The sequence below is a fragment of the Wyeomyia smithii genome, chromosome 1 (genome assembly GCF_029784165.1).
Source record: "Wyeomyia smithii strain HCP4-BCI-WySm-NY-G18 chromosome 1, ASM2978416v1, whole genome shotgun sequence".
Classification (NCBI taxonomy): Eukaryota; Metazoa; Arthropoda; class Insecta; order Diptera; family Culicidae; genus Wyeomyia; species Wyeomyia smithii.
The window spans coordinates 167,867,650-167,893,812 of NC_073694.1; the positions used below are offsets into that span (position 1 = coordinate 167,867,650).

The 26,163-nt window shown below is 42.3% G+C and overlaps 2 protein-coding genes across 4 annotated transcripts in view; one reads left to right on the forward strand and one right to left on the reverse strand.

The window, feature by feature from the left end:
* Positions 1 to 26,163, forward strand: part of LOC129720432 (juvenile hormone esterase) — a 101,466-nt gene that overhangs the window by 29,244 nt on the left and 46,059 nt on the right. The window contains exon 4 of one of the 2 annotated variants that reach the window (XM_055671942.1): positions 1,670 to 1,792. The exons of the other annotated variant lie outside the window; for it this stretch is intronic. Within the exon in view, the coding sequence (XP_055527917.1) occupies positions 1,761 to 1,792 (32 nt within the window). The 5' untranslated portion in view covers positions 1,670 to 1,760. The remainder of the gene's footprint in view (positions 1 to 1,669; positions 1,793 to 26,163) is intronic. 2 annotated transcript variants of the gene reach the window in all.
* Positions 3,792 to 5,069, reverse strand: LOC129721145 (uncharacterized). 2 transcript variants are annotated; one of them, XM_055673396.1, is made up of 2 exons: positions 4,883 to 5,069; positions 3,792 to 4,832 (listed from the first exon to the last, which is right to left on the reverse strand). In XM_055673396.1, the coding sequence occupies exons 1-2, from the start codon at positions 4,920 to 4,922 to the stop codon at positions 3,937 to 3,939; spliced, it is 936 nt and encodes a 311-aa protein (XP_055529371.1). In that variant the 5' UTR covers positions 4,923 to 5,069; the 3' UTR covers positions 3,792 to 3,936. The 2 variants fall into 2 exon arrangements, with proteins under 2 accessions (XP_055529371.1, XP_055529446.1); XM_055673471.1 differs by having other exon boundaries at positions 3,792 to 4,829; positions 4,883 to 5,067.

Consider the following 26,163-nt stretch of genomic DNA (forward strand, 5'->3'; position numbering starts at 1 on the left):
TATATATATATATATATATATATATATATATATATATATATATATATATATATATATATATATATATATATATATATATATATATATATATATATATATATATATATATATATATATATATATATATATATATATATATATATATATATATATATATATATATATATATATATATATATATATATATGTATATGTATATATGTATATATATATATATATTTTTTATTGTTTTTAATTTTTTTTTATTATTATTATTTTTTTTATTTATTTATTCTACATGTGTTAAGACAACTCTTGGCTATCTCCTATGTGGGGAAGATTCTTCTTGGGGCATCCTAGGCGGTGCACTACCATTTGAGTTGTTGTGGCGGCTGTGTATAGCGCGGCTGTTTTGTTCACTCACCCGTTTTTACACCGTTCGTTGCTATCGTCTCAGTTTGACGTTTCATATAGCATAAACCTTTAGCAGCGCTGTTGTCGGGCTGCCAAATTTGAGAGCGCGATGCTTCTCGGAGTTCCGGATACTATTTCTATAGCGTGTTTGGCAGCAACCGGTGCGGCATGAAGTGATGGTAGAGCGCTGCCGAGCGGGGTATGGGGGTGCGCCGTTGGGGATGCCCTTGGCCATATAGGCTAAAGACACCAGTTTTGAAGAATGTTCCTCACACGTGGACCAAACCACCGTTTTATTTATCTATTATGTTTTATTTCATTTATCTATTTATACTTTGTTATCTTCTAATCAAATATATACGTTCTTATCTTCGATTTTCTATGTGAGTATGAGTGTAAAAGGTTAGTTATGATAGGATCGTATATCGTATATATTGGCATATCGTCACACAGTGTATGATTATAACATGTTGAAATATCTAAATATCTAATTAGTACGTGAGGGTGCTGGGCATATAACACAATGGTGCTTGTTACGGGAGTCGCTTCACGGTGGGATGTGTTTCACTCTCATGCTCACTTCATTTTCTTAACTTTTTTTTTTTAGGACCTATTCCCGGTTCCACCTCAGGTGAGGTTACAGGGGTCACCTCCGTGGGGTGGGATTGACAGTGGAGTGAGGTTGAGAGTGGGACGGGTGGGATGGGATTGTTTCCCAGCTCAAGGATCTCTAAGTCGTAGCACCAGATCTTGACGTGTTCTGCATTTCTAAGACGTTCGGCATCGGAAAATATATTTTTTTTTTCCATCTGGCAAAAAAGGGAAAAGAGAGAAAAAAAATGAAAATTTTACCGCTTTGGGGCACGGGTCGGGTTCGGATTCGTTTCGTGACTGAAGAGTGAATCCAATGTTTGCCATTGAACCACAAATCAGTCAACTTTTGAGACTTGTGGCATCTTCGTAGAATCATCGTTCAAAGTGGTCGTGAGGTGGTTTCACGCGGGACATCGCTTTTTCCGTTCTCGCTTCACTGATATGACACTCATCGTGGCCCAGATTCCGCGGCAGATGTCACTTTGCGTCGTTTGTTTCACTTACGTGAGTCCCGTAATAGGATTTTGTTCACTTCACTCTGATTTCACCGTGAGGTGGCTCCCGTAATAAGCACCAATAACAAGGATTCTCTAGCACAATTCACTGATGTTCAAATATCTTTGTTTTTTTTCTCTTTGCATGGATATATACTTCTCACATCGATGCGCCCCAATGAGAATAGTTACAAAAGCGACCTAGGAACAAGAAATTGAAGAGATATGACTCCGGCAGAAGAAAACATATAAAATAAAAAACAGGAGGAAATAAAACAAATGCATGTGAAGGTAACATTCAATATCGAAGGGTAAGTGCAATGAAAAAGGTCAGCTCCAGTAGGTAAGTACATTAACAAAAAGCCTAACATGTTTCAGATACTGCCTTTCACACTACATGCACATATATACATACATACAACACACTACCTAGCCAGTAACCCCACAAAAGAACAAATGAACATAAGAACAAAAGAACCAGAGGGGATTCACTGCTGTCAAATTTCATATATGTGTGTGTTATCGCAGATCAACTCTGGTCCATGACGTTTGTTGGTCCATGACGTTTATTGGTCCATGATGTTTGTAACTATGAACAATAATGGGGGAAAAATGTGAATAGCTAAACAACATTCATGAAAGTTTTCCGCGGTTTCTCGAGTTTCGATGGAAAACATTCCAATTCTATAATATTTCACATCGATCAATTTCATGACCAAAAGGAACAAAAACCAAAACAAACACCATGTTGCCGAATATGTTGGTTACACGATTTTTGACAGATAGATCCCCCCTGAAAAGAACAAAAGATCCCGTCCCGTCGGAATGCGGTATATTTTTCCAAGTCTGTATCATATTTCCAGTTCGCTTATTTTTCGTTCTTTCTCTACTCACATACTGTCTGCTTAATGAACTTGCGTGTTAACGGAAAAAGCCGTTGTTTAAAATAGAAATTCAGTTCGAAAAATAAGAATATTTTTTGTTTTGTTTTATTATTATTATTATTTATTTTTATTAATTAATTAATTTATTTATTTATTTTTTTATATTTATTATTATTATTATCATTATTATTATTCTTATTATTATTATAATTATTATTATTATTATTATTATTTTTATTTATTTATTTATTTTTTTTGTTTTAGTCATTTATTTATTTATTTTTATTTTGTTTTATTTTTATTTTATTTTTTTATTTATTTATTTATTTATTTATTTTTTCTTTTCAAACGCTCAAACACCTTCCCATTCTTTCCCCAATCCCTTCCAATGGCATTCATACAGTCCCGCATGTGGCAGTCAGCCATTATCCTTCCTTGAATATCGGGGTTGGACAGACTTGGCTCTAGCTGCCCACCATCTACCGCAAAATGAAAATGAAATGCAATGCTTTTTTAAATTCCGCATCCATGGTACATACGCTTATAAGCTCATTTTTATTTCTCTATAGTTTTGTTAACTTTTTACGTACAAAATGGCGATTGCTCTGACAGTTTGACGGATGGAGTTGCCAGAAATTCAGCAATTACCAGCAATTTGCTGATTTCCGGCTAACAGAATTCTGAATGCTGAAAATCAGCAAGAATATTTTTACTGATTTTTTTCAGTATTATTTTTTGCTGAAAATTCTTTTCAGATTTTGGTGTGTAGGTCGGCTGAGGCCGCTCACGGCCCATCTCGCCAACCAACCCTGTTCAGTCGTCAATTCCATCTTCATTTTTCAACTGATTTACCACTTATTTTCATCTCTATCATGGGCGCAACTAAGAAAAATTTCTAGAGAGGGCTACCGAAATTTTTTAGGGGGGGCTATCTATCGAAATGAATATCTTATCCACTGCGTCAACATCTACATCTGTTAACAAAGTTGATTCAATATTGAGCAAAGCTAAGCATGAGAATCGATCCTGCGTGCTGTGCTGACCTTACAAAGCCACCTTTTTAATAGCCTCGAGAAAAAAAGTATGAAATACAATCATTCTATGAGAAATTCTAGGGGGGGGCTGATACACATTTAGGGAGGGGGGGCGGTCAGGGGTTTATAGACCTCTCTAGCCCCCCCGTAGTTGCGCCCATGATCTCTATGTTTCATCACAATTAAATAGAATTTCAATTTGGCGTAGATAGAATAATTTAAATAACGAGATGAAAAACCCATGAATTATTTTAATTAGGCTGAGGCGACGATATAAAATGATTAAGACAAAACTAAAATAACAAGCCAAATATAAATGGGAGATTTTACACTTGCAACTCACTCAGTAGTGTAGCGAAATCAATGAAACCATAATGAATATAAAAGCGAAATTAACTGACAAAAACATATATTTTTATATACTCTGCAACCACGATAAGTCATCCTTGAAGGCTGTTGGCTCGATGAGGTTTTCCTTTAAACTTTTCTCTTCAATTGTGAATTCTCCTGCTTCCTGACAAACAACATATATTTCCATCAAATATTCTGCAACCACGATAAGTCGTCCTCTACGGCTGTTGACTCGATGGGCTTCTCCTTTTTAACTTTCCTCTTCGATGGTGACAATTTCTCTTGCTTTATGACTTCCAACGATGTGGAACCAGATATATCTGTGTTGTCAGCTGTGTTTGTTCGTTTCCGTTTTTTATTTTCAGGGGAATCGATCTCAACTTCAGTTGCGTTGGTTTTGATGTCTTGCAAGTACCACATATCTGCACGCTGCCGAGCCATAGAAAGTGACTTTTGAACACGTTTTGGCAGTTTCTGAACAGATTTGTAGTGCAAACCTAGCAGCGGATGTCGTTCGCGAATAATTTCCGGAAAAGGTACTTCATTTATTACGTTTTTCTGTTTCATTAGTTTTGGTACATGGTGTTTCTCCAGACATTCTCTTATCTGAATGGTACCAGTAGGCACAAACGATTTCAATTGTTTCCCAACTAAGATAGTCACTGGATTTTTAATATGATTTCCAGAAGTAAACGCTTCTAATTGAAGTCCAGGGGAAGATGAATCTATCCTTCTAACTTTACCGGGCGTGGGAATATCAAGTGTTGCATTAAGCAAACATTCCATAGCATCGATGGAAGCGGGACAGGTGACGAGATATAACTCATTATCAGGATCGGTGAGATCCAAATCGACATTGTACCGGGGTTTACTCAAACGGACATTGGGAAACTTGGTTAAGTATTTCTGCATCGCATTGTCCGATGTCTTTGCGCCATTGTTCGCTTTAGACTTATTCTGGATTACTTCAGAATCGTCATTTTCACTCGATTGTTCGTCTAGATCGCCATATAACCTACCACGGGTGGCAATCTGTGTCGAAGCGGCTAACGGTGTCGAAGGAGGTTCATTGTCACTATCTACTGGAAAACAAAATGTAATCATTTCTACATGTCTCAAAATCAGTTCTTACCTGAACTAAGACTAGAAATATCTTGTTCTACTTTTACCATTTCTTTGTACAATTAATCGTGTTATAGCAACTTTGGTTGAATAAATAAATAAACACCAATAAATTTTGAAGTCTTTTCGTTTGCTGGCTGGCGAACATGAGATTCATCAATGGCCAACGAGAATCCATCTCCAACAGCATATGGTGTACTGTCAAGAGGTAGGTGTAAAAACAACAACACGGAGTGCCTAACGAAACCTAGCATGAATGACCAAAAGGGCGATATTACCAATGACACAACAGTGTAAAGAGCTCATTCAATTTCGTTTTATCGTAGGATTCGCCCTGGGGATCATTCAAATAATACTTCGCTCGTGGTGGGGGGGTATTCAGCGAAGCGTTATATTGCATGTGGCAATCAAGTAAAATTGCGTTACATGGGGGTGGGTGGGTATTGAAAATTGCCATATTCCACGTAATATGTGAATGGTTCCCTGACGGAATTAAATCATCTCCTCCACACACATTGAACTGCCCGTGTGCGAATTTTAGGGAACAATATTAAAATAGTTGCTATCAGATTCACTATTGCAAAAACTCCTATCCTCCACACTCATGGACTAAACAAATTAAAGGTGGCAGCACCGTAACTCCGTCAGAGCGGATAATGATATCCCCCTAAAACTACTACACGGGTTACAAAACAATGACGTCACCTTTTTTTCAAAAAACTTTTTGCCAAAAATACAAACATATTTTTTTGTTTCGTACGGAGATCTTAACCATACATTTAACGATGAGGAAAAGTTATAATTTTTGAAGCAAATTTTTTATCAGTTTGCTATCCAGGTTTTTACGCTCCGTAATGGCGATCCTGCGAGCCTCTCTGCTTACGTCAGTTTTGAGATTTCCGAACAACTGGGAACACAAATGCTGCCAGATATACACTTTTGTCCGGTCTTTTTATAGACCATTTTACGAGACGTTTCTGAACTCAATTCATGAATTAAATTTTGACGAAAAGCTCGGAACCGCTGACATAACGCACGTAAAAGCAGCATCAATATCAGCAGGATCCGTGCAACCTGTCAGTTCGTAAAATGGTCTATACACGGATTTTTTTACACGCCTTTTTGCACGGTTTCTGGAAATAACACGGTTTTTTGAATACGCTTGTTTTTGCACGAGAAGTACCCCCCGGGTGAAAAAAAAATTTTGCACCTGATTTTCGACTTATTCCGGATGGGTCAGAAGCAGCGATGCCAAATCTACGGAAATTTCCGTAGATCTACGGAAATGATCCCTTTCTACGGAAATACGGATCCGTAGGTAAAATCTACGGAATTCAATTTTTTACGGAATTGTACGATTTTTTTTTGCAGTGTTTTTCATCTGACAAACATCGAACACATTTCTGAAGGGCCGCTAGAATTTGCTACTGCTGTCATTCGCGTTAACGGTGTTGATAGAGATTTCAAAGGCTTTTCGCACCTACGCGAAGTCCCATATGTATCTCATATTGCACTGTTCGCACCTACGCGAAGTCTTATATGTACTTATCAAAACGATGCGTGGTGAGCAAAATTATTTCTTTCCTTCTCTTCCCTATGCAAAAACGAAACAAATTCGGTTTATTCGCGTAGAAAGAGATTTTGAAGGCTGTTCGGACCTACATAAACTCTCATTTGTAATTGTCAAAATGTGCGTGATTACAAAAGCATGCTTCTATCTTTTTCTCACGCAAAAACCAACCAAATATTAGCAACACCGTCAACGCGAATATCAGCAACGCTGTAAACGCGAATTGTTTTTCATTACCGAGTTTATTTTTCATTGCCGCTAAAATTATCAAAATTATCGCGTTGAATAAAAAAGCTATTGTTATTGGTTAAAAAAGTGTTCAGTGTCAAAAATTTATTTACTTTTCGATGTCCGAAAAGAGAATGAATAAAATTATGAAAATTTTTTTGGAGAGAGGCTTGCGAGAACCCGGAGAACCCTGCGCTAGCGATTCGAAGGTAAGAATCATTTTTTATAACCTGCTTTTAAAAAAATGGAATTCCGTAACTTGATCAACTTCTGAGGTGTGTAATAATCATTTTAATCGATATAAATTAAAACAACAAGCACGTAAGATTTCAGGACCTTCTGTGCCCTTTTGATGTACTTTCGAGCCGGCTAGGGACATCAAAATTCACAGGAACAGCTAAAGAGCTACCATATTTAACCTTTGTTTACAGTTTGAACTCTAGAGCAAAATCTGTTTTTATAATCAAATTAGATTACAAAAACCGCTTCAGAATACCTGCCATCAGCATAAAACTAAATATCGGCAGTCAGCGATTCATCACAATCAGGAAAAACGTCATCAACGGTTTTACTTGGAAAATGTGAAGCAGTGAAGCAGAACGGAGCCATGTGAGAAAATTTGCGAGTAAAAGTTATGGTTCTATGTAAAAAATTAACAACCGGTTCATGCCACACCGTGTGCCTTGCTCAAATAAATGGTATTTCAAATAGTTTAGTAATATAATCTATCATTTGATAGTAAATTAAATTCAGATAGTCTTAGCTACCAACTAGATAACACAATAAAGAAAACGGTGGTTTGTTTTCACTTGTAAACACAGGTTTTACCCTGGAGCTCAAACTGGAAAAAAAAGGAAAGATTATAGCTTCTCAACCACTCTTGTGAATGATGGTGCCCCTAGCAAAGAAAACTTTTTCAGAAACTCTAATGAGTTTTCTCATAAGTAAACCTAGAAGCGACGAACCCGGAGAGGAATCACTCTGCAGGCCAAAATGCCATAAAATTTCAGAGCGACTTGCTTGAGTTCTGGGGTAACTTTTTTAAAACTTCGGTCGATCAGTGTTATTATTTTAAATTCTATCAAACTGGATGTGTTTCATGAAAAAAAAATTTTTTTTAGGTTAAGATTCAAGTTAGCAAAAGCGAAGCTAAACTATTCAAATTACTACTGGTGGGATTTTCAGTAGGATCCAGTTTATCTCTGACCTTTTATAGTTTTGTGATTTGGGTGTGAGAAGCTATGATGGTCGGAAACTAAATCAGTTAAAAATAAATTTGAATAGTCAGAAATTTTTTTTAAAAGATCAGGGAAATTCAGAAAATATCAGGGAATTTATTTTTGGAAATTGAGTCCGAATTCGAATTCATCAACTTACCTCGAGCTCATCGCTGTCAATTGTCATTGTGCTGCCTAAGCGGGCCCTGTCGTGCTCGGTTTCGTCAGTCAGCATGTACTTTTTTTTTGCGTGGACTCATCACTGCGACCAGAGCTTAGATCTATTGTGATATTGCTCAGTTGTTTTCTGTACTTCATATTATTGCAGTATCATCATTGAAGTAAGTGATACGCATATCATTCATATTCGTGCCATTCCGTTTCAAGCTTACTGCTCTACTATTATACCGAACCTCTGTCCACCCTAACAATATCGCCTATTTACAATTCCCTGTAGACTTTCACACCAGTTTTATAATGCAGTCATACCTCGATACAAGGCAACTTTATTTTTATTTTCGTTACGTTATATCTATTTATTTATTTTTAAACCTTTCTTATGCCTAATATTTTTTTTCAATTGATACAAAAGGTTACTCAAAGATGCGTGAAAACCGATGGGAAATATCAGTCTTTTTGAACCATTCTTATGCCCATTTAGGACAATTTTCAACAAGCATTATTTTTTTTTTTTTTGATTGATGCAAGATTGTTGGTGGTTACTCACAGATGCGCGAAAACCTATTTCCCATCACCTATCAGTAGTTTTAAACAATTCTTATGCCCATTTAGAGAAAATTTCAACAAGCTAGAGAAAGTTTTTTTTATTTAATGCAAGACTGAATTGTTACTGAAAAATGCGTGAAAACCTATTTCCCATCACCTATTGGCATTTTTAAACCTTTCTAATGCCCATTTTGGACAATTTTCGCATTGGTTGCAAAACTTACTACAAACATTTTTTTAAGCAATTTATAGCCCAAAAACAGTTGCTGTATCATTTATTCTCAATTTCAATATATTTTAAAAAGTTACGTTATATCGAGGTAAAAGTTACGTTATATCGAGTTACGCTACATCGAGGTTGCTTTATATCGAGGTTGCCTTATATCGAGGTATGACTGTAATAGGGATTTATTTTTGTTAGAAGGAGAGTCAAAAGGGGTACTGTAGAATTCAGATTGAAGGAAGGGTACGTGGTGGGGAGCCTGAGAATAAACCCATGCTAAAATTAAACTCTTTTAGCTGATATATAAAAATCAGGAAGCCGTGAATAGCTGAACAACCCAATTGTATTGTCTGTTTCTTTTAAAACAATATGCGCCAAATTTGTCGCAGAGATCGTCGTCATGGAGTTTGTATGGCAACGATTTCTGCGACGAATTTGGCGCGTTTCGTTCTAAAAGAAACAGACAATATCTTATGCGGCTTTAAAATCGATGAATAGATAGTGCGTAGAGACTTTGTACTCACGGCCCTTTTGGAGGATCTGCGCGAAGTAAAGATCTGATTGCTATCTTCCCAAGAATCCATTTACTAAGGACGACAGACGTTAGAAGATAACTTGGGAACAGTCAGTCGATGCAGGCACTAGGGATTTTGCTGTCCCCTCTTCTGTCTATATCGCTCCACGTCTTGACGAATAGCTCGACGCAACATTATTACCCGCTGAACGTTGTTCTCGTCCTACACTTTCCTACACTCATCGTCGAAGCACTCATTCCGTCGGTTTCGTACCACATGCCCCAGGACGTTCTTCGCTACGCTGTTAATGACTGTTTTCATGGCACTCTAACAGTCCTCGAGAGGGGTTTCAAGCAACTCGGCCTTCTCCGGCAGCGATGCTTCAAGCGAATGCACGTAGTTTTCAGCGACCTGGTAGATGGTATGACCATCCAAAACATACGTACCATAGAATCTTTCTAGCGCACCTCTGATAGCTTCCAATTGCTTCAATGAAATTGAGTGATCGACAGTTTCATGTTCCGAGTTTCAAATCGTTAGTCCGTTTTCGTGGCCTGGGTCTATGCCGATTATTCGTTTCGAATTATTTTGTTCTTCGTTTGTTACTTACTTACTTTACCAATCAGACGAGAGCCGTGGTGGCTCGTGCTGTATCAAGAATTTGTCGCCATGTTGCTCGGTTTTGGGCTGTGTTTCGCCAGTTCCCCAGGCGTCTCATCACCCGCAAGTCTCCTTCAATCTGGTCGAGCCATCGTGCACGCTGCTCCCCTCTATTTCTGGTGCCGGTAGGGTACCTGAAGAGAAATGATTTTGCATAGTTGTCATCCGGCATCCTTACGACGTGACCGGCCCACCGCAACCTATTGACTTTCGCTAGGTGTGCAATGGGATTCTCTCCAAGCAGCGCGTGTAGTTCATGGTTCATGCGCCGTCGCCATTCTCCGTCGTTCGTCTGTACTCCACCGTTGATAGTCCGCAGCACCTTCCGTTCGAAAACTCCAAGAGCGTTAAGGTCCTCCGCGAGAAGCGTTGTCTCGATCCCGTAGAGGACTAACGGTCTTATCAGGGTTTTGTACAGCGTCAACTTCGTGCGTCGTCGCACTCGATTCGATCGAAGTGTCTTCCGAAGTGAAAAGCAGGCACGATTTCCTATCTGGATGCGTCTCTGGATCTCTTTGCTGGTGTTATTGTCGGCGGTCACCAGTGACCCCAAATACACGAACTCATCGATCACCTCAAGCTCATCACTGTCTGTTTTTCTTGGAGCCTCTCGCTCGCATGTATTTTGTTTTCGACGCATTTATCCGCAGTCCGATCCGTCCAGCTTCGGCTTTCAGTCGGGTGTAAGTTTCCTCCGCCGCCGCAAAGTTACGTGATATGATGTCAAAGTTATCCGCGAAGCCCAGAAGCTGAACGGACCTAGTGACGTGCCCTTCGTGTCAATTCCCGCCCTCTCACACTCTCAAGGGCGATGTTAAACAACAAACAGGAAAGCCCATCACCTTGTCTCAACCCTCTGCGCGATTCAAAGGGAGTCGAGAGTATTTCCGAAACACGCACGTAGCACATCACTTGCGCCATTGTGGCTCTGATCAATCGAGTCAGTTTATCCAGAAGTCCGTTGTCGTACATGATTTGTCATAGCTGTTCTCAATCGACTGTATCATAGGCCGCCGTGAAGTCAATGAAGATTTGATGTGTGGGCACGCTGTACTCGCGACATTTCTGTAAGATCTGTCGGATTGAGAAGATCTGGTCCTTGGTGGCACGGGCTCCCATGAAACCCGCTCGGTACTGACCCACGAACCTCCTGGTTAAAGATGATAGACGGCGGAACAGGATCTGTGAGAGTATTTTGTAGGCGGCACTGATAAGCGAGATATCGCGGTAGTTGCGCCATTCCAGCTTGTCGCCCTTCTTGTAGATGGGACAGACGACTTCCTCCATCCACTCGTCTGGCAGTTTTCCCTCCTCCCAAATCCTGGAAATGACCCAGTGCAGCGCTCTAGCCAGCGCCTCTCTTCCATGTTTTAAGAGCTCGCTCGGCAGTCCGTCTTTGTTGTTTTTCAGCTTCCCGATCTCACAAAGAACTTCATGAATATCGGGGGCTGGTCATCCGCTGCTGGTGCTCCTAGGTCAGTTCCTGATCCGCTTCTGTTTACTATTTCGCCATTCAGGTGTCCATCGAAGTACTCCTTCCACCTGTCAACCACCTCGCTGCCATTCGTGAGAAGGTTCCCATCCGCGTCGTTGCACATCTCGGCTTGTGGCTTATAGCCTCTGCGGGACGCTCTGCGCTAGCTCCTCGTGTTCACGATCCTCTTGCTGGTGCTTCTTTCGTCTGAGAATCGTGGTCATGTCGTTCCGTGCCCGTTTGTCATTAGCCTTGTTCTCTCTCGTTGGCCTGCCCAGGTATATCGCCCAGGTCCGGTTCTTCTCATTCACCGCTGCCTCGCACTCCCCGTCATACCAGTCGTTTCTGCCACTCGGTGCTTTCACTCCTGGTGTCGCCGTTGCGGTCTCCCCGATAGCTGTGCGAATGCTGCACCACCCGTCTTCGAGAGGCAATGCGCCCAGCCCCTTCGCTGTGGGGAAGACCGCTTCAAGCTGTTGCGCGTATTCCTCCGCAGTCTGGGAGTTCCGGAGCTGCTTAATGTTGAGGCGGGGTTCAGCGATGTCGCCCGTGGTATACGGTCGACAGTTTTGAGCGCAATGATACCGCAACTAGGTAGTAGTCCGAGCCAATATCCGCACCGCGATAGGTACGTACGTTTGTAATGTCCGAGAAGAATCGGCCGTCGATGAGAACATGGCCAATTTGATTTGCTCAACGTTGATCAGGTGATCCCCAGGTGGTTTTGTGGGTGTCCTTACGGGGAAAGAAGGTACTTCGAACTGATAGTCCACGGGAAGCTACGAAGTTGACGCATCACTGGCCGTTGTCGTTCGTCACGGTGTGCAGGTTCATGCGCCGTTCATCATGTGCAGGCTGTGCGGGCCGTTCACCGGCTTGTATATTTCTTCCCTACCGATCTGTGCGTTCATGTCCCCGATGACGATCTTGATGTCTACGCGAGCAGCTATCGTAGAGTTTCACCAGCTGTGCGTAGAACTCTTCTTTCTCTACATCGGGTCTTCCTTCGTGAGGGCAGTGCACAGGATAGTGTAGTTGTAGAAACAGAACTACCTGTTGCTGATCGCCTGCCACTTGATCACACGGCTCTGCATCCTGCTCAGCACTATAAAGCCGGTACTCAGCTCATTGGTTGTGCCCCCGCTCTGGTAGGACTGTACCCTGCGACCACAAATCCTCCATACCTTCTCTCCTTTCCGGCAAAGCTCCTGAAGCGCAACGATGTCGAAGTGGCGGGAATCCGGTTTCTACCCGGGGCGTTCAGCGATTTACATTTCCATGTACCGAGCTTCCAATCGTCGTCCTTATTTCGTCGCCTAGGTCGTTGCCAATTGTTCCGGTCCGTATTCAATTCTTGATTGTTCGTAGTATTTTGATGCTTCGGCATGCTGCCTTACTAGGGCTGCGGATGCCTAGTCTGCGACGGGGCTGCCATCTCGGGTGTAGCTGGCGAGACGCCGCATTTCATAATTCAGCCGTCCGCTCCGGATCAGACGCTGTTTGAGCCGCCCCATACATGGGGAACAGACGCTCGGACAAGCTGCCCTCCTAGGAGAGCAGCTCCCCCTTTCCTGTCAGCATACGACCAAGTTTCCACCGGTTCACGGATCTTCCTTTGGTTGCTCGTATCCCAGTCGGTACCACGCGGAGGTAGGGATAGGAGTTGCAGGGTGTTGCGAATTGCAACGAAAAGAAAGGACTAATTTCCAATTTTATAACGTTTATTAACTACGTACTACGACTTACGATTCAATGTTCAACGTTTTAACGTTTTAACGTTAAAAAATTCCTATTAGAAGAAATTGATGTATACAAAATGTAATTTTAAGTTGTGTTTGTATAATAGATGTATAATATAAGGTAATGTTTGCATGGCTTTCAATTTAATTTTAATTGTATATAGTTTTGTATATATTGCAGATAGGTTAAGCAACTTACGTTTTAGTGTCCTTTAAATGTTTAGAAATCGGATCGGAACCCTGAGTTTTATGTGTAGAAACTCATTATAATCGTTCGATGTTCAGCGCAATTTGTTTCTCTTCTACATAGCGTCTGCACGCCTATGGTTTTAGTTTTAGGACTAATTTTTACTGTGATAGCATAAGTGTTTTATATATAACGTGTTACTAACCTATTTTTTTCCGTACTATATATGTTTTAACTTTCCGTACTAAATTTACCGTACCAATTTTTCGCACCGTACTAGTAATTTAAGTTTTTACAATACCGTACTATTAGTTGTAAGTTTTGACGCACTTGTAAGTTAATTTATTTATTCAGGAGCTTCGATTATTTAATTAGTTTAATAAGCTTGATATACGCTCACTGGCGAACACGTTTTCGCTTTTCCGTCTGCCAAGAGGATCTTCCTCCGTCCCGTTTCGCTGACGTTTCGCCACGGTCCGTAGCGCAACGGCAGGTGGGGGTACTTCGCATCGACAAAGTAAATGTTGTAAAGGTCGCTGTAGTTGGTTTGTTGGTGCGGCGCAACATACGGTTGCGACACTCCCCCGCAGTGCTTCGAGGTCATTGCTCCGAAGTACTCACGCTAGCGCCAACATCCAACACCGCAATCTTCACGGCTGGCCTCTCCAGAATTCCGGTCGCCGTCTGCACCAGTGCACGACGGACTTGCCCGTCCTTGGATCTGATCGCGTGGACTATCCGACCTTTCGGCCAGCAGTTCCTTGGCAACGTCTCGTCTACGATGTCCCCTTCAGCAATCGGTTTGGCTCGGCTGAACCATTTCGTCCTCCGGGTGAGCGTAGGCAGGTACTCGGCTACCCAGCGTCGCCAAAATCGATTGGCGTAGACCTGCGATGTCTTCCAGGTGTGCTTCAGTACGTAGTTACTATCGTCGTACGCGATCGGGGGCTTAGAACCGTTTGACGACCCCATCAGGAAGTGATTTGGGGTGAGCGCTTGGGAAAGCTCATCGTCTAGCGGTAATTCAGTCAGAGGCCGAGAGTTAACAATGAGCTCGACTTCTGTCAGGGTGTTTCTAAGGATTTCGTCAGTGGGTGTGCGAGTGAGTTGGAGGTGCTTCAGGGCTTTCTTCACGGATTGAACGAGACGTTCCCAAGTCCCGCCGAAGTGTGGCGACGCGGGCGGGTTGAACGTCCATTTCGTATCAGCGGTGACAAAGTGTTCCATCAGCTTGTCTTGGTTCACCTTCTGCAGGGCTTCTTTTAGCTCGTGACTTGCTCCTATGAAGTTGGTCCCACGATCGCTAACTATCTGAACTGGGGTACCTCTTCTGGCGATGAAATTTCGAATGGCCAGGATGCACGAGTCCGTGTAAAGACTGTGAGCGACTTCGAGGTGTACCGCTCGGACAGTGAGACATGTTATTAGTACACCCCATCGTTTCTCGATCCTTCTGCCGACAACCACGTGCATTGGTCCGAAATAATCGATGCCGACATAGGAGAAAGGACGACAGAAGGGTTGTAAACGTCCGAACGATAGACCAGACATCTCCGGGGGCTCTGGCTTCGCTCGGCGAATCTTGCAGAGCTGGCAAAGGCCTTGGACACGCCGGTAGACCGATCTCAATCCTGGAACGTGAAATCGACGCCGGATTTCGTTAAGCGTCGTCTGGTGATTCATGTGGCAGAACTTTTCGTGGACACTTGCTATGATGAGATCCGTGACTGAATGTCGCTTGGGAAGTAGTATCGGATGCTTCGTAAATTCCTCGACATGAGCGCATTCATCTATGCGACCTTGCATTCGTAGCAGTCCATCTTCCGCTAAGAACGGACTGAGCTTGTACAGCGGACTACGCTTCGGTAAAGCGTTCCTCCACGGTACCGGCATCGGCTTCTGCAACAAAGCTTTCTCTTCGGCGAACTCAGCATCTTGCACCGACTTTAGGATTAATAACTCCGCGTTTTTTAGTTCTTCTTGCGTTAGGGGTCCGGTGACGAGGGGATTTTTCGACCGCTTCCGGCGTACATTCGACGGAAATCGACGGACAAAGGCTGCTAGCCGCAGGAGTCGCTGCCATCTAGAGAAGTTTTCCCAGCGGAATAGAGCGCGTTCGACGAAGTGATGCAGTACATGTGACCGTTCCTCCTCTGCAGTGTGTTCGAACTTAGACACAACGACAGGCCATCCTTCTTTCGGTCCCCACAGGAACTCAGGGCCACGGAACCAGCGGCTGGTAGGAGATAGATCCGGCAGCGTCTGCCATTTCGTGGCGTCGTCAGCGACGTTCAGCTTCGTCGGAACCCAGTTCCACTCCGTCGTCTCCGTCAACTCTAGCATCTCGCTGATCCGCACCGCTACGAACTGATGGTACTTTCGGTGATCGGAGCTCAACCAACAGAGAACGTTGCGTGAATCCGTCCAGAAAACCCTTTGCGTGGGCCTCATCTTGTGAGTCTCCATAACGTCGTTCGCTAGGCGGGCTCCAATGACTGCGGCTTGTAGTTCTAGTCTGGGAATCGACACAAAACGCAACGGGGCTACTCTTGTCTTTGCACGGACGAGTGCGCATTCCACTTTTCCATTTTCTTCGAACCGCAGATAGGCGACTGCAGCGAAGCCGTTCTCCGACGCATCCACGAACACGTGCAGCTGAATCGTATTCCGCTCTCCCGTGCTCGTCTTCAGTCGGTAACACCTTGGCACACTGACCGATTCCACTTGCGGGAGTACCCGTAACCATGTCTGCCATTTCACTAGCTGTTCGCTCTTGACAGACTCGTCCCAGCCTACACCACTCCGCCAAATTTCCTGCAGCAGTATCTTCAGGAACATTAGGAAATGCGCCATTAATCCCAGGGGATCGTAGATCGTCATAAGCGTGCTGAGGATCTGCCTTTTCGTTGGGACGATGTCACCTCGCAGCAGTTCACCGTTGATCCTCGGCGATAACTTGAAAGTGAACGTATCGGTCGCTGTACACCACCATAAGCCGAGAACTTTCTCCGTCGCCATCTCGCTCGAAAGGTTCAAACTTTTCTCACCGGGACTCGCCTTCAACTCCAGCAGCACTCGACTCGAATTCGACAGCCAGTTCTGGATCTCGAAACCTGCTTCCGAATGAACGTGTCGCACATCTTTCGCCAACTGTATCGCTTCCTCTTCCGTCTCTACGCTTGAGAGCATGTCGTCGACATAATGCTCCTTCATTATCGCCTCTGCTGCCCTCGGGAATTGGTCTTGGAACCGCTGCGCATTGTAGTTCTTAACATACTGCGCGCTGCTGGGCGAACATGTCGCTCCGAAAGTCATTACTCTCGTAACGTAAACGTCTGGGTTGCGGTCTTGTTCACCGTTTCGCCATAGGAACCTTAAACACTGTTGATCGCGCCGGTTCATCAAGATCTGGAGAAACATTTCTCGAATATCGCCCGTGATGGCAACGCGAAACTCTCGAAAGCGCTGTAGCACAGATACCAAGGAGGTTACTTGATCCGGCCCTGTCAGTAGAAATGAATTCAGGCTGACTCCCAAGACTTTAGCGGCTGCGTCCCACACTAAGCGCATCTTGTTTGGTTTGTTAGGGTTGACCACCGGAAAAATTGAGAGATACCAAACCCGTTCGAATTTTTCGGCTAGTTGGCTTGCCGTCAGTTTTTCGATGTAGCCGGCTCGTTCGTAGTCCCGAATCTTCTCCTTCACCGCCTCAGCCAACACAGGATCTCGCTGCATACGCTTCTCCAAGCAGATTAGTCGCTTCATTGCCATTGGTTTGCTGTCAGGCAGTCGAACATCGTCACATCGCCAGAGCAGACCGGTTTCTATCCGTTTTCCTTTCACATGCGTCAATGATTTCAGTAACTGTTCCGCTCGCTCGTCGTCTTTCGATAACAACGGTTTGACGGGACTCGTTACCCCGGTGCTGTCCAGAGACATATACGCCTTCACTATATTATGAAGATCTACGTCGCTTCGCTCGCAGCATGGGCACACGTGAAGGCTGTGGTGCGCAGTGAAGTTCGTCGTTGGATGAGATATGTTTGAGCATGGTCCGAACACTATCCACCCTAGACGAGTTCTGGTGGCGATCGGTTCTTTCTTTCCTCCTTCTCTGCTATCCAACGCGTGACCCAAGCGGCAGTTGTCCATGCCGATGAGTATTCGTGGCTGAACATTTCGATAGGAATCCGCTGGCACGCCTTCCAAGTGCCGATAGGCTGATGCTAGCTCCTCCATCCTCAATGTCTGCCGTGGTAGAGAAAGGCTCTCCACTGTGTGAACTTTCGACATCCGGTGCATCTCCGCATCGCGCGTTCCAGAAATCTCCAGCGCTAGCATTATGGATTTCATCTCCTGACGTTGATGATCTCCCGTCCAGCCGAGACACAAGGGGAACGACTCGCCTTCAAGACTTAATTCGTCCAACAAACTGTGTTCCATCAACGTCGCCGACGAGCCTTCGTCCAAGAATGCGAAAGTGCGAACGAACTTGCCTCGTCCATGAAGGATAACTGGAACGTATCGGAAAAGAACTTTGCTGGCGTAACTGAAGTGAGTGTTGCACTGTTCGGCAGGTGTTTCTGCGGCGTTCTGGGTATCTGAGATTGAAAAACTCTCCGCTCGCCGGTATCGGGTATCGTCATGTAGTAGCTCGTGATGCATATACGGGCAGCCGTTTCTCCCGCAAGCTTGCTTAACCGCACACGCTCCGAAATGCTTCGCCAGGCACTTTCGACACAACTTGTTCTGCTTCAGCGCTGTCCATCTTGCTCCGACATCCAATCTTTGGAATTTACTACAGAATCCCACACTGCTACACCCTCCTTGGCACACCACACATTGCTTCGTCGCTGCTGACTTCGACCCATTTTTGGGAAACGCTGTAGAGCTCGACGACTCTGTTGCTACCTGACTGGAACCGGATTGGAGGTGAACGTGAACTTCCTCCTTCCGTACGCGTCTCTCAGATTTGCCGGCATACACGCTGACCGTTGACGGAATCGTTACTATACAAGCTGCTTCCACGAGCGTTTCAAGCCATTTGCTGAAGTCCTCCAAAGTGACCGCCCTCAATGTTTGACGATGTTTGGCCCAGTCCAGCTTCACAATAGGTGGCAGTCTCTCGACGAGTTCTTGAAGAAGTGCCACGTTGTAAAGATGCTCGTTCAATCCACAGGCTACGATCGTTGCACACATGTTCTGGACTGCGACACCAAAATCGATCAGAGTTCCTAACTTCTCTGTCTTCGGCGCTGGCATTTCCCGAATCTTGCAAACTAGCGAGTGGACGATAACTTCTGGCCGACCGTACAACGTTCGCAACGATTTGATAACACCTTCAAGTCCCGCTGGATACAGCAACCTGCTTCGGACGGTCTCGAGAGCTCTCCCCTTCAAGCTGCGCTGAAGGCGAAGTAAATTTTCCTCATCACTGAAACCACACATCCTAGTGGTGCTCTCATACGTCGAAATAAAGAGCGGCCACTCTTCCGGATTGCCCGAGAATGTAGGCAGCTCCTTTGTCACTGCGTGTCGCGCAGCCAGCTGACTTCGGCTTAGTTCATTGGGTTCGAAAACGGGTAGATTTGGTTCACTTCTGTTAATTTCCATCGCCCGGATTCGCTCCTCTAACGTCCTCGTCTGCTGATCCTGCTTCTTCGACATTTCCGCAAGTTGCTTTTCCATATTCGCCATCACTCTTTGAACCTCATTCGATGAGCGGATACTTATTCCTCCTACCGTCGTCGAATTTGCTACCGGTAGAGCGGCGCGAATACTGAACTCGTCTCGTATTTCCTGCTCTCTGGCTTCCATACGGCGCTGAAACTTGTTACTGAGCTCTGTAACCACGGACTGCAGTTCACGATCCTTTTCTTCTAGTAGCTTCTGATACATCCGCTGCTGTTCCTCGAATTGTGCCTGCATATAATCTAACTTTTTCTGGAATTCGCCAAGTTGTTTAGTTTGCTCCTGTTCACCTGTCGACTTTGGATCCGTTTCATTCCGTGCAGAATCTGTGATGATGACCGATGGGTTCTGAGCTGCTCGTTTAGCCACGCACACCGCACAACTCCAATCCTCCTCCTCGATATCCTCATTCACGCCCACACACTCGAAATGAAACCATAATTCACAATCGTCGCAGCAAACCATCCGGTTGTTGTCCGGATTCTGGCACACACCACAACTGACATTCGGCTTTGCCTTCGGCGGCATAATTCAAGCCTCCCCGATCGCGTTTTAAAACGAATTTTTTAAAGTGTTGCGAATTGCAACGAAAAGAAAGGACTAATTTCCAATTTTATAACGTTTATTAACTACGTACTACGACTTACGATTCAATGTTCAACGTTTTAACGTTTTAACGTTAAAAAATTCCTATTAGAAGAAATTGATGTATACAAAATGTAATTTTAAGTTGTGTTTGTATAATAGATGTATAATATAAGGTAATGTTTGCATGGCTTTCAATTTAATTTTAATTGTATATAGTTTTGTATATATTGCAGATAGGTTAAGCAACTTACGTTTTAGTGTCCTTTAAATGTTTAGAAATCGGATCGGAACCCTGAGTTTTATGTGTAGAAACTCATTATAATCGTTCGATGTTCAGCGCAATTTGTTTCTCTTCTACATAGCGTCTGCACGCCTATGGTTTTAGTTTTAGGACTAATTTTTACTGTGATAGCATAAGTGTTTTATATATAACGTGTTACTAACCTATTTTTTTCCGTACTATATATGTTTTAACTTTCCGTACTAAATTTACCGTACCAATTTTTCGCACCGTACTAGTAATTTAAGTTTTTACAATACCGTACTATTAGTTGTAAGTTTTGACGCACTTGTAAGTTAATTTATTTATTCAGGAGCTTCGATTATTTAATTAGTTTAATAAGCTTGATATACGCTCACTGGCGAACACGTTTTCGCTTTTCCGTCTGCCAAGAGGATCTTCCTCCGTCCCGTTTCGCTGACGTTTCGCCACGGTCCGTAGCGCAACGGCAGGTGGGGGTACTTCGCATCGACAAAGTAAATGTTGTAAAGGTCGCTGTAGTTGGTTTTTTGGTGCGGCGCAACATACGGTTGCGACACAGGGTATTATGCTTGTGGTCCAAAGCTGGGGTCTATTTTATGCCAACTAGTACGGGTGCATTGCTGATGCGCACTGCCCAGCCGTTTCGTTCGTTGCTAAATTGTTTTTCCTGGTGCAGGCTCGCAAGGCCAGCAACCAACCCCACTGTCTCAAAGAAGGACCAACGTGCTACCACTGTTCTAAGTCCCGAATACATTTTGGCTTTTGTGTCTAGAGTCCTGGGTGCGTGGAGGTCAGACGCTCAAATCAGCTCTCAAAAAAAGCCCCCTCTACTGTCAGCATACGACTAGAGATCCCCCCCCCCAGGATGTACGGATAGGAGGCTAAAGGGTCACCAGTGATACTTCACATGGATTTATTTTATACCCGTAGATACGAGATATGGTGCACCTTCTCCAGCCATTTACAAACCAAGCTCGTTACTTATTGATTTTAATAGTAAGTTGTGTTCTATTGAATCTGTTTCTTTGTTTTATTTTGTCTGGAACAAAGCGAGCGACCCGGAACATCAAATCCAAACAGAAGACTACAACAACAACACAACGGCTATGGAAATAGACAGCAATGAGGAACTTGCAATGAGTAAAAATGAGGCAAGAATAAGTTTAACCGTAAAAAAGAAAAAATGTAAGTCAGTTACTGGTTCTCTTTGTAAATATATTTAGAATTTTGTATATGTGTATAATCTATATAATGTATGTACAATAAATTTTTTACGCAGGGGATACATACCTCGTAATAAACCGCGTTCATTCGAAAATTCACCTAAAATAAACCACCAAGAAAAACTTTAGAAAAAGCCGAAACGTCTACGACCAGTATTAAAAATTTTCCTCTTTGACGGTCATTTCAGATCTTTCGGAGGGCGGAGAGCCTAAGTCTTGACTAAGTTTTCCACTCAATAAACACTTAGACGTTTTTGGTTCCGAACCCGCATAATTCGAAAACTCGCGAAAAAAATTGAAGTAGCGCGTTATTGCGTAAAAAACGCGGTAATTCAAAAATCCGCTCAAAGAAAAATCGCGTTAATTCAAAAACTCGCGTTATTTTAAAAATTCGCGTAAACAAAACCTTCTAAAAAATTCGCGTAAAAAAACTGACTGTATTCCTCTAAAAGTCTCGGATGACTCCGAATTTTTAGTATTGCATGTGTAGCGATGCATTTTAATTAAATATTTTAACTTATCGAATAGCTGCTAAACGCTACGTTCAACAATACAAAGAAGTCTGGGAAAAAGAGCAACCGTGGCTTGAGCAGCGAGGAGAATCTGCATACTGTAAGGTTTGTGAATCTTCCTTGAAATTTGAAAACAGAGGGATAAAGGATTCACGAACACATCAAAGACAGGAAACTCACAAAAAGGCTGCATCAGCAATTTTAAACCGAAGCAATGATTTGAAGAAAATGCTACCATCAGAACTAGCAACTGTAGATGCGTGCATTCGATTATGCTTGTACGCAGTACACAAAAATATTTCGTTCAGAGCTATGGACGAACTCATACCGACATTAAAAGCATCCTTTCCTGATTCAAAAATTCTTAATTCAGTGAGAATGTGCCGCACGAAAGCGGCAAGAATTATAATTGCAGTGACTGGAGAAACGCAGAAAAATAGACTGATCCAGATCATGCAGCAAACTTACTTCAGTATAATCGTGGATGAATCCACCGATATTACATCGAAAAAAGTTCTGTGTGTCGTTGTGAGATACTACGACGAGAATGTGGGTCACATTCGCGACGCGTTTTTTGATCTGATTGAACTCGATGCGAGTATTCTTCTTCTTCTATAAAAACAGCAATTGTTAAAAGACTCGATCAGTTCAACATCCCATATAAAAAGTTTATGCTCGGAATAGGGTGCGACAACGCTGCTGTCATGGTCGGACTGAGACATTCAGTAACGATTCTACTGCGGGACGATTGTCCGCATCTCGTCAGTGTGCCCTGTATATGCCACTCTCTCGCCTCATGCGCGTCTTACGCTAGCAAAAAGTTACACGATCATCTGGAACAAATCCTGAAGGATATTTACAGCTATCTATCTGCTAGCCCGGTTAGATTGCTGCAATTTGATAAAATTCATTGCATGCTAGATTTCAATCCAATCCGCGTGCCACGGATGCATGATGTTCGATTTTTGTCTAGAGGGCAGGTTGTCAAGCACTTCACTATACGTTCAACCTTTTTCACTTGTTAATTCTATCTTTTACAGGTTGTGAAGGCTGTTTTGTCTAGATATGAACCGTTGCAGATATACTTTGGACTTGCGTCAAACGTTGATAATTTATCGAACGCTCGCTGATCCCGTTACCGAAATCTACCTGTTATTTTTAGATTTCATTTTGCCGTTCGTTGATAATATGAACAAACTTTTTCAATCGGAAAAACAGGAAATTATTTCACTCCATGCAACTTTATCAAGAAAACTTAGACAGTTACTTAGCTACTTCATAAAAGATGAAGTCACGCGATCTACAAACTTGACTGATAATAAATTTCACCTCCATGATTTCAAGACGGTTCATGATGTGTACCTAGGAGTAAAGGTAGCTACCAAACTAGATGCCAGTAAAATTGAAAAAAAAAACACAATTGTTAGCTATACAAAATACGTGCACTGCGTTTTACCTAGAGTTAGCCTTGCAAATGTTTAAACGGTTCCAATTGGAGAATGAAATCTATAAAAGTATTCAAATGTTGGAACCCATCAACAATGTTGAAGGTAGAAGTTTGAGCGTTGGCCCCGTTTTACCACATTTCCCAACTGTAATACCAGATAGCGTGTGGCAGGATGTTGATAACGAAATTAATGAAATTAAGCACTTGAATTTCAAATGCTTAGGACTAACGCAATTAGATAACGCCGAGGATCTTTGGATTAAAATAACGAATTTCCGCGATAGAAATGATGAACTGAAGTATCCGTTAATGGCACGACTTATGAGAGCAATACTATCTTTACCACATTCATCGGCGGCAGCTGAAAGGATATTCTCCACCCAAAATTTGAACAAAACCAAAATCCGAAACCGTTTGAAAAATGCTTCCCTAGTGGGAATTCTCCGAACAAAAGATTGGATAAAAACATTCGGAAATCCGAATACAGCGCAAATTCCGACGGAAATGCGACTTAAATTTAATAGTCAAATGTATTCTATCGCTGTTGAAGACAACGAATGTGAAACTGAAGATTACCATGATGTCCTAGAACTTCTCGAATAAATAGGTAAGTATTCTAAATAAAATATAACCTTCACATCGTATTCAAATACCCAGCCGTAAACTGTGTATCTTCCAATACTCGTCAATGGAGGTTAGTGTTTTTACGGCTGGGTGTTTGTATACGAGCTCGACATGTATACCCATAATACTACTGCTGAGCCTAACAATAACTGAATGATGATAATTGTCACAATGTTTGAAAATTTTTTAAACAAAAACATTTCCTTTTTAGATTCAGTATCATCTGTTTATGTTTCCTAGCTGGTTCTGAAGGGGAGAATAGTGTTGTAACTCGCTACAATCTGATCAATCTGATTGGAAAAAAAGTGTGTTAACCCATCGGAGGTTTATATTAACAACAATAACAGCTCACCCTATTTGTAGATCAACATCGCAGATGAGAAAACCATCCTTGAATTAAACTTTTTATTTTGGAATTGGGAAACAGACTCCCGCCATTTATCAGAAATCGTACGCATTGTATTTAAAAAAAAAGATGGAAAATATTCATAACATTTATCGTGAGCATATTGATTCTATCGAGAATCACAAAAAGTTCCCAGAGTTGGTGGTAAGTTTGAATAGATTAAGTGTCTTGTATATATTATTTCTTAAAATTTTTTTTTTATCCAGAAGAAAAGATTATTGGTTCAAAAAAAACGTCAGTTGAGAAACAGGACCGAACTAATTAAAAACTGCTTACAATTTTGCGCGATGGATCGATGGACTTTGTCTGTTGCTAGTCCCATCGATTTACAAGAGCGTCGACATCATTGCAAATCGGATTCTCCAGCTACAAATGTAAAATATTCAAAAAGGTTGGAGGAAGGTTGCTAAATTTTGGTTACAGTGCAAGTCAAATGGAAATGTTGGAAAAAATAAGGGGTTCATTCAGCGCCATCAGGCACTCCTACATACACGGCTCTTTGTGTCAGTAGTGGTTTGAAGGTTATTGAATTTTCATGTGCCACAGTAATCTGTTTGGAAGCGATGAATTTTATAAACTACAACAGCAACGAAAAGCAAAACAATGACAAAGCATTAAAATTTATAAAGAAAAACATTAAACAAGTTTGCAAATCGGATTCTTCAGCTACAAATGGAAAAAAGTGATAGCAGGCGGGAAAGTGACATTTCCATTAATCTCCAGAAATACGATTTATCAGTAACAGACTCGGAAAATCAATCTTGCTGGAGCAAGAAACTCGTTTTCGATTGCTTTTTTAAACCAATCATTGATCTTCACACACCAGCTTAAGAGGTTGAGGCCCAACGAAAAATTTCTATCGTGTAAGAGAGGTATGCAATAAGTAGTTTATTCAGAATCTGATGATTGTTTTTTTTTATTCCAGTAATTTTCAGATTTCGAGCACGTTCAAGAATCATCTGTACTCGACCATACGTGCGGAACAGGATCAAACTGGTCGAAAACTGCTTACAACTTTGTGCGACAAATCGAATCCGTTGAATGTGGCCTATTGCTAGTCCCATTGATTTAACAAAAGCGTTAACGTAATCTAGTATTAATGGAAAACATGAGACTTCAAATAACTTTTTATTCTCATCTACCACACACGCAAATGTAAAATATTCAAAAAGGTTGGAGGAAGGTTGCTAAATTTTGGTTTCAGTGCAAGTCAAATGGAAATGTTGGAAAAAACAAGGGGATCATTCAGCGCGATCAGACACTCCTACAAACACGGCTCTTTGTGTCAGTAGTGATTTGAAGGTAATTGAATTTCAATGTGCCACAAAAATCTGTTTGGAAGCGATGAATTTCATAAACTACAACAGCAACGAAAAGCAAAACAACAACAAAGCATTGAAATTTAAAAAAGAGAAACATTGAACAAGTTTACAAATCGGATTCTTCAGCTACAAATGGCAAAAAAGTGATAGCAGGCGGGAAAGTGACATTTCCATTGATCTCCAGAAACACAATTTATCAGTAACGGACTCGGAAAATCAATCTTGCTGGAGCAAGAAACTCGTTTTCGAATGCTTTTTTAAACCAATTATTGATCTTCACACACCAGCTCGAGGTTGAGGCCCAACGAAAAATTTCTATCTTGTAAGAGAGGAATGCAATAAGTAGTTTATTCAGAATCTGATGATTGTTTTTTTTATTGCAGTGATTTTCAAATTTCGAGCACGTTCAAGAATCATTTGTACTCGACCAACGTGCGGAACAGGATCAAACTGGTCGAAAACTGCTTACAAACTTGTGCGACAAATCGAATCCGTTGAATGTGCCTATTGCTAGTCCCATTGATGTAACAATAGCGTTAACGTAATCTGGTAATAATTATGAAAATGAAACTTCGAGTAAATTGTTATTCAAATCCACTACATGCCAATATAAAAAAAAAATCACAAGATGTCACTGCACCCAAAATCTTTCGTATGGGAAGTTTGCTAAATTTCGG

What these genes read in the sequence shown, in the direction of transcription:
- LOC129721145 (XM_055673396.1), bottom strand. Translation starts at nt 4,922, where the DNA reads ATGGTAAAAGTAGAACAAGATATTTCTAGTCTTAGTTCAG. An exon ending in TATTTCTAGTCTTAGTTCAG is followed by an intron (nt 4,833 to 4,882) that starts GTAAGAACTGAT and finishes TTTGTTTTCCAG; the next exon opens with TAGATAGTGACAATGAACCT.